The sequence below is a fragment of the Excalfactoria chinensis genome, chromosome 16 (genome assembly GCF_039878825.1).
Source record: "Excalfactoria chinensis isolate bCotChi1 chromosome 16, bCotChi1.hap2, whole genome shotgun sequence".
Classification (NCBI taxonomy): domain Eukaryota; kingdom Metazoa; phylum Chordata; class Aves; order Galliformes; family Phasianidae; genus Excalfactoria; species Excalfactoria chinensis.
The window spans coordinates 5,832,851-5,841,201 of record NC_092840.1 but is presented as its reverse complement, the minus strand read 5'-3'; the positions used below and the strand labels follow the sequence as shown (position 1 = coordinate 5,841,201).

The following is an 8,351-nucleotide window of genomic DNA, read 5'->3' as shown; positions in this document are numbered from 1 at the left end:
CGGGGAGAAGGCCCGGCGGGCCCCGAGTGGGGGCAGGCCTGGGCCGGGCGGGGCCTAGCGGTTCTGTGCTCTATGCAGTGTCCCATGGCAGGGTAGAGCTGAGTGGGGTTTAAGGCCCCTTCCGACTCAAAGCATTCCGTGGTTCCTTGATTCCATCAAAAAACAGTTGGCTGCTGCATCCAGGTGCCCCGCCAAACGAAAGGGCATCCATAGAGCATCTGCAGAGCCTCCATTTCCAGGTACGGCATCAAGGAACCACGTTATAACCAGGCTGAAGAAAGCGTGAAGGGCCAGCAGTGCCAAAAGCAAGAGCCAGGCAATAGTAGAGTCATTAGTTTAAGAGGCTTTGCTGATTATATGTAAAGCCTTTAATAATTTAGGCCTTTGAGTAACTTTTTACCCCTTTTTTTTTCCCAGCAGAGTGCCTGCCTGCCTCCGCCTCCCCCTGCCTCCTGTGGGACTGAATTTCTGCTGCTGGGGACTTTGACATGGACCACAGTGACCCTATGGGCTTCCAGAGGATGGACCACGGGGCACCAGGAACTCCACCTCCTGGGTCTGAAGCAAAGACTTTGACCCCATTGCCCAGCACAGGGTGCGTCTGCAAGCCCTGGACATTGAGACCTTGGACTGCAGGGCTCCAAACAAGCTACGCTGCACTAGGGGCTCTGCTGAAGCCTCCAAAACCCACAGAGGCTGCCTGGAGAACTCTGCAGGTAGGTCAGTGGAAGGTTGTGTTTCTGTTATTTATTGACCAGCTGAAGGCTCACGGGGCAGATGGATGCCTCCTCAGCTTGTCCTCAGGGCTGCATTTGGCAGAGGTAGCCCTGATTGCTGCTGGCTCTGACCTGTGAGTGGCAGCAGATGGGAAGCAGCACGGCCCTGTCCCGCTGCCCATCGTCTTTGTGACTCATCCTGCAGCCCTAGCAGGCGTTGGTCCTGCTGTGAGCTGAGCAGTGCCACAGGGGTGCTGTGCTTCACCTTATCCAAATAAAACTGGTGTAGAATTTATAAGCTTGCCCCAGGCCATGTCTGGCACGCTTCCGGCAGCATGGTGCCCATGGTGCCCCAGCACGGCTCAGCCCCTGTGCAATCCTCCTGTGCTCTAGCAGCCAAACTGGGATCACGTTGAGTTAATACCAGGAAGCCCACTGCCACTTCCAGGCCCTTCTTCCAGGTCTTTTTCTCACCATGCAGAGCCCAGAGCCATGCGCATCGCTGTCATCGGGGCTGGAGTGATCGGCCTGTCCACCGCCCTGTGCATCCACGACCGCTTCCACGCGCTGGTGCCCCAGCTGCAGCTGGAGGTCTATGCAGACCACTTCACACCACACACCACCAGCGATGGGGCTGCGGGCCTGTGGCAGCCCTACCTGAGTGACCACGGCAATCTGCAGGAGACGTGAGTTGGGGCTTCCAACCCAAGGCGTTCTGTGATAACTATGCGGATTAGGGGTTGAGCTGCTGGAAAGGAGCTCTGCGGAACGTGACCTGGGTGTCCTGGTTGGTCATGAGGCAGCAGTGTGCTAAGAAGGCCAATGGTACCCTGGGCTGCATTACAAATGGGCAGCAGGGTGAGGGAGGTTCTCCTCTACTCTGCTCTGCCCTGGGGAGGCCATATGTGGAGCGCTGAGCTCATTGCTGAGTTCCCTGTCTGTCGTGAGCTGGGGAGCCGCTGGAGGGAGTCCTTTGGAGGGAGTCCTTTGGAGGGCTGCAAAGATGGTCAGGGCCTGGAGTGTCTTCTAATGGGGTTTTTCCATGCAGGCTGTGGAACAAGGAGACTTTTGAGCACCTCCTGGGTTACCTCAATTCACTGGAAGCAAAGGAAATGGGACTGTTCCTGATTTCTGGATACAATCTGTTTACGCAGCCTGTACCGGTAAGGAGCTGGGCACAGGGGAGGCAGGAAAGGTCCCAGCTTTGGACAGTGGGCAGGTTTGAGTTTCTGGGCTGGAGCTGGGCAGCAGGGACGTCTCTCAGTCCTGTCAATTCCACAATTCACAAATCAGTATCACAAATCAATACCACAATTGATTACTGCCATTTGAGTGATGTCAGACCTTCTCCCCTTTGCAGGATCCATCTTGGAAGAACATTGTCCTTGGCTTCAGGAACTTGACACCAAAAGAGCTTGAACTCTTCCCTGGCTACAGGTACTTTCAGGCCCTATTTCTGAGAGTTTCTGGTCTCCATCACAGTTATTTCCCATAAAAGAAGCATGAAAAGAAGCTCAAAGAAAGCAGTAGCAATGCATAAAAACCATTCCAGCTCCCTCCCTTATTTCACTGCATACCTTTGAACCTGGGAAGAAAACAGTTATGCAGTAAATGGGAAAAAAATAAAGCCCTGGCTGTGCCCATGCATGGGGCAGGGTGCAACCACCCTTGGGCAGCTGTTGTGGTCTTTACTACTTTCTATCCTCATGTCTTTCAGCTATGGCTGGTTCAACACGGCGCTGATGCTGGAGTGTAGGAGCTATTTGCCCTGGCTGACCAACAGGTGAGTACTGAGCCCTGCTGCTGCTCTTCCCTGGTTGACCTGGAGGGCTCAGCAGGGCTCTTGGCCATTAGGGAAATGAGCTAATAATGGCTGGAGAGTATATAAGAACTGCTGAGAAGACCGTGGATGTTTATTACAAGGAGCAACAAGCCGTACCTACTCTGTGCATCAACCACAGGCATTAGTTTGAATGGTACATTGGCTTTTATGTGCTGGTAACAGATGAACTTGCTCTTCCAGGCTAACGCAGAGAGGTGTGAAGTTCTTCCACAGGAAGGTCGAGTCCTTTGAGGAGGTGAGCTGGGGATGTGGGGAGCACGAGGCTGGAGTTTCTGATGCAGAAGGTGCATTGGGGCCATCCCCTCCTGAAGCACCGTGCTTCAGCAGAACTTAGGGCTGGTGGGGAGCCAGGATGCAGTCAGGCATCAGCAGCGCAGCTTTGCCTTAAGCTGCAAACACTTTCCTTGCCTGTACACTTGGGAGCTGTGCTGAGGAAGCTATGCCCTGGATCTGGCCCTTCTGTTTTATTCATTACCAGAGTGCTGGACCAAATGCTTGCTTTGGTGTTAATGCAGGAGTCTCATGCTCCCTGGGGTAGCATCACTGTCTGCATGCTGCACACTGCACCACCTCTGTCTCTTGGTAGATGTTTTCCCAGGGAATTGATGTTGTCATAAACTGCACTGGGATCCGTGCTGGGGAGCTGCAGCCAGATCCAGCTCTGCAGCCTGCCCGTGGGCAGATCATCAAGGTGAGGCTGCAACCTGCCCCGTGTGCATCCTGCATCCTGCCTGTCACCTGCTGGCACCCTCCTGCTTTCTTCCCGCAGGTCCTGGCCCCATGGGTGAAGCACTTCATTATCACTCATGACATGGAGTCGGGGATCTACAGCTCACCCTACATCATACCAGGGTAGGTAGCAGCGAGCCTGGAGCTAGCAATGATTTGCTCTCAAAGCGACCTCCAGTGACATCTGCACACAAGCTTTGCCTTCCTTGCCCCTTATCTCTTATTGTGGAGCAGAGCTCAAGGAGCAGCAGTACCAGGCAGAGCCCAGCTTCCAGCACTTCTCCAGCACCTGCTTCCCTCTGGGAGCTTTCTTAGAGATGCTGGGATCTATCTCAGATGGCAACAGATGCATGTACCCAGGGAGTTAAGCTGCAGGGTAAATAAATCCATGTCTGCTCTGCATCCCCCCTGCGTCCCCCTGAGAGCAGCCATCCACTGCACTTTGGCAATGGAGAGGTTTTTTAAGCCGTAACCTGAATGCTGCATGTCTGGCACTTCCCGCTGTGCTGATATCTCAGGATTAGGCAAGAAGCCATGATGTAAATAGGAACTTTGAATGCTCACAGCAACTAAGTGAAGTGCTCCAACTGATCTCTTATCGCAGTACAAACCCCACAGAAATTCCTCCCTCCACATGTTTATTTTTGCTGGCTGTGCCACAGCCGGGGATAGTCTGGCTCCGAGGGGAAAAGAACATGGTGGGAATCTGAGCTCCCTGCTGGGAGCATTCCATTCCCTCACTGTGCTGATAGGAGATGAAATCAGCACTTTGCTTTGCCAAGGCCTTTTAGGTGCTGATAGTGTTTAATGAACAACTTACCCGTGAGCAGACATTCAGGCAGAGCTCTCCTGTCTGCTTGGCTCACAAGGGTGCCTCAGGTAGGGGTATGCTGAGTGCCTCCACCTAATGGCACCAGGACCATTTGCTGCCCTTTGCTCTTGGTGCAGGAGTGAGTTCACGGTTTTGGGAGGTATCTACCAGCAAGGCAACTGGAACGAAGAGAACAGTGCTCAGGACCACAAGTCCATCTGGGAGAGGTGCTGCAGGCTGCTGCCCACACTGCAGGTGAGTGACCCCAGCCCGGCACCAAACCCCAAAAATCAGCAGCACGTGGTGACTTGCCTTGCAAACCTGGAGGGCTGCAGGGTTTTCTGTGCACCTCCTCATTGCTTGCACCTTCCCAGTGTGGTTGCTGGGAGGATTTTGGCTGCTGTGAGTCAGAGCAAAGCTGGGCTGATGGGTTTCTGGTTTCAGAAAGCAGAGATTGTGCAGGAGTGGAGTGGCCTGAGACCAGCACGTCCCAGAGTCCGCCTGGAGCAGGAGAGCATCGGCCATGGGCGCTCAAGGAGAGAGGTACTGTGCTCATTAACTGCGGTGCTAATTGGGTGCTGATGGCTACACACTTGGCTGCTGCTCTGCCAGCGCTCAGCTGTCCTCACTGTGTCTCCCTTCTCCTACTGGCAAATCCTTGATTCAGTTTCAGCCCGGATCAGAGATAAGTGTCAAAAATATTGTGATGGATTTTATGGGGAGAGCGTTCCTGCCAAAGGCAAACTTGCAGTTGGAGCTTTGTCCTTCATGGACAGAGATAAATTCTGAGGCAGCAAGCGCTGCCTATGTCTCTTCTAAGAGAAAGGAGTTGGGAATGGCACCAGCTGCTGTGTGCCACTGCCCTTGGAGCCTCAGCACAGCACCGTCCATGTAGGAGCACATCACTCCTCAGCTCTTCAGCCTGAAGCTCATCCATCGGTGACTGCAAAATGTAATTAAGCGTAATGAAAATAGATTGTTTTTTTTTAGCTGGAAAGCTCTGGAAGGAGCTCAGTGTATTTAGGCAAAGCCCAGAACGTGGTTCAAAGTGAGGCTGTGTTTGAACTGCTGTATGGATCAATCTGTTCCTTTATCAGCACATCATATCTGTGCTGCTTTAGCACGAGAGTGGTGCAGCCATCGATCCCAGCAGCAAGTTGAGCTCCAACCAAAGCAAAGCCATTTACGTTGTCAGGAGCAAACCCTGCGTGCTCTGAGGAGCAGGGTGGTGAGCTGCTGCATTCTGACTCCCTTTCTCCCCAGCAGGTCATACACAACTACGGCCACGGTGGCTTTGGGATCACCATCCACTGGGGCTGTGCCATGGCAGCAGCCCGGCTGCTCGGGAACATCCTGCAGGAGAAGCAGTCCCAGTCCCGCCTGTGAGCTGCCTGCTCAGCTGGGATTATTGCAGTAGCTGTAGCTTAGAAATCACAGCAAAAAGATGCAAGTAACAGTGGTGCACGTGGGCTGTTGACACTCCCGCTGGCTTTGCTGACGCTTCCTCCTGTCTCTTTTCGGGTTGCTGCCAGTTCTTGCTGCTGCCATTTGCCAGATGGCCAAATTTCCTCCACTGTGGCCTCGCACAACCTACCCAAAGGAAGTGCTTTAAAACATGGACTAATTATCCGTGACAAAGTGCACTTCTGTCTCAGGGATCAGTCTGCAAAGGGCAGGTGGAGTTCAGTTGAAGCCTTGGCGGTCCTGCAGTTCATCTGCACGCTGGGACAGGATCTGAAAGCGAGCTGGTGCCACGCGAGGTCTCCACTGACTGCTCAGACACCCGGCACGTAATTGGATTTGCAAGCTCCCCCCAGGAGGCAAAAGCTCCTTAGTAGGAAGAAGCTCCTGGGGAAGTGACAACAGCCCCACAAGCACGTGCTCCACTTACAGTTGATTTTCTTATGCTCATGCCAGGACGAAGCATGGGTCTTCAGCACCTGGTTAGTGTATCTGGCAGCAGACAGCAGCGGTTACCTAAAATGGGCTTTCCAAATGATGTTTTTAGTAACAAAAGCAATATGTTCCAGCCCTGTGTACTTGCCAGATCCTATATATAGCACCGTGCATACACCAAATAGCTGTTCTTGTCCCTAAAACTCCCACGGGCGCTTTGGTTTCTCATTTCCCTCTGCTGTGAGATGTGGCTGGAGGCAGCCCCCGGGGCTGTGCTGACTGGAAGAGGCAGGGACTGCTCCCAGGAGGGTGACTCTTCTTGGAGAGAGGAGCAGGAGGTGGTCAGTGTCATTTCCAGGGGCCCCAGGCATGGTTCTAGAGGTGAGCTTTGGCCTCTTGTTCCACGCTACGTGCCTTTCCTGCTGTAAAGATTTCACAAACAGAAAGGTGCTGTGAGGTCAGGAAGCATCAGCCTCAGATCCAGAATGCCATACTGGTGAATGAGAGCTGCTGTAGTGCAGCCCGGTTTGTCCCACCTCCTGGGGAGCTGGATTGAACAGCTGAGCACTGCAAGAAATGATCCACACACAGGAGACCTGCTGCCCCCGGGCAGGTATGAGTCTTGTCTCTGTTTCTGAAGTGCTGTGGAGGTCACTGTGCCAGCACAGCCCCAGGAGACCTCCCCTGTGACGTGGATCTGCACTGAACGCTGTGTGACTGTTCACACTGTGAACTTCAAGTTTTACACACTGTGAGCAGTGGGGGAAAAAACCTGGAGAAGCTTTGCTGAGCACATGAGCTCATTGTTTGCCCTTGTACAAACACAGCAGTAGTTATCACTATAAGAGCCAGAATTTCTCAGAGGTGCTGTTTCATCCCCTTTCCTACCTCTCCACCTTCTGCATCCTTCTTGCCCCTGCTGTGATACCTGCAGCACCACTGAGCGGGAATAGGAGCTCCTGTCATGTCCAGTTTGTCTGTCTGCCAAAGGATTTCCCACTTCATCTGGCAGCTCGCCTGCTGTACTGCAGTCACATCCAGGGGGTTGTCATGCAGAAAAAGAAAATATGTGGAGAAAATTTACCACTGACGGATGCTAAACCCTATTAGTCTGTAATAGTGCTTGAGCAGGAGCCGTTCGGTGAAGTGGCATCCACTTGAGTTCACTTATTCCAAATATGAGGTATTAAGGACTGTATTCTCCTCACCGTTTGTGCTGCTGTAACTCCAAACAGAGAAGCAAGCTGGTAAATAGCAGCTGATTCTTCTGATCTCAGAGCCTGCAGGAACAGCAGCCCGGCGTTGGTCAGGATGACAACTGCAGCTGTATGCGGCCTCTTAGGAAACAAACAGAAATGACTGGAGTTGGGGTTCTATTTGCAGTTTCTATTTTGCTTATTTTCTAACAGGCTACAATTCGGTGTGTGTGCACAAATAAAGATCACGGCCAACTACTTTGTGTATTGCTCCGTATTTCCTGGCTGTTTCCTCCTGTGGAAGGCAGAGCTGTCATTTCACTTTCTGAGCAGACAAATGAAGCTGAGATAGTGCAGTGTGAGGCGGTGTGGGTGTCTCAGACCGCTAAGAGCTCACTGCCATTGGGCTCAGCTGGTGGCTCTGCTTTGAGAGCAGAGCTCCAGGAGCGGTAGTTGGCACTGCTGGAAGCTCTAAATGAAACACTATGGGACAGAAGAACCATGGAGAGTTAAGTTCATTTTTGTGGCAACAGTAAGGTAAGAGAACCAAGCAGGGAGCCTGCACAGCTGCTGCAAATGCATTCTTGACAAGCATAAAACACCATCTCCAGAAGCAGCGTCAGCACATTTTAGGAACTCAGTTCTCAACAGCGATGTCCTGCGACACAAAACAAAGCTGGAAACGCATCAAGTATCAGTAAAGTTCTCTATAAGCCAGCGGCAGCTCTGGCATTTTGGGAAGCAGAACGAGCTTTAGGAATGGTTGAGGATGCCAAAAATTCATGGAAGACACAGCACAAATATTCTCCCCAAGTATTGCTGCCACGATACGAGCTCACAGCAGCGAGAGCAGAGATGCTGCCCACTGGGATGGGAGCACGCTGTGATGCAGCGTTGGCAGAACATCAGTTGTGGTGGCTCAGATACGAGCTTCTTTATGTTTGTAAATCACTGGGCATCAAAACACCACTGGGAGAGCAAAGGAATGCAGTCAGAGTTACACAGTTATGGCTTACACAAGTCAGATAAGTACAATTAAAGCCCACATGAAGGAGTAAATTAATAGAAGCCTCCCCACCCTGAGGGCATCCAATATCTGACCATCGTGCCAAACCCCACTGAGGTTACTTACCTTTGGAACAGCCCTGTGGAACAGCCAT

General features: G+C 52.4%; 1 protein-coding gene across 2 annotated transcripts; it reads left to right on the top strand.

The window, feature by feature from the left end:
• Positions 1–4: 4 nt before the first annotated feature.
• Positions 5–7,448, top strand: DAO (D-amino acid oxidase). Of its 2 annotated transcripts, XM_072351463.1 has the most exons (12): positions 5–239; positions 418–716; positions 1,198–1,402; positions 1,765–1,879; positions 2,077–2,153; positions 2,434–2,499; positions 2,740–2,794; positions 3,146–3,250; positions 3,329–3,411; positions 4,237–4,354; positions 4,544–4,642; positions 5,366–7,448. In XM_072351463.1, the coding sequence occupies exons 3-12, from the start codon at positions 1,209–1,211 to the stop codon at positions 5,483–5,485; spliced, it is 1,032 nt and encodes a 343-aa protein (XP_072207564.1). In that variant the 5' UTR covers positions 5–239; positions 418–716; positions 1,198–1,208; the 3' UTR covers positions 5,486–7,448. The 2 variants fall into 2 exon arrangements, with proteins under 2 accessions (XP_072207564.1, XP_072207563.1); XM_072351462.1 differs by lacking the exon at positions 5–239 and having other exon boundaries at positions 589–716; positions 3,146–3,411.
• Positions 7,449–8,351: the final 903 nt, after the last annotated feature.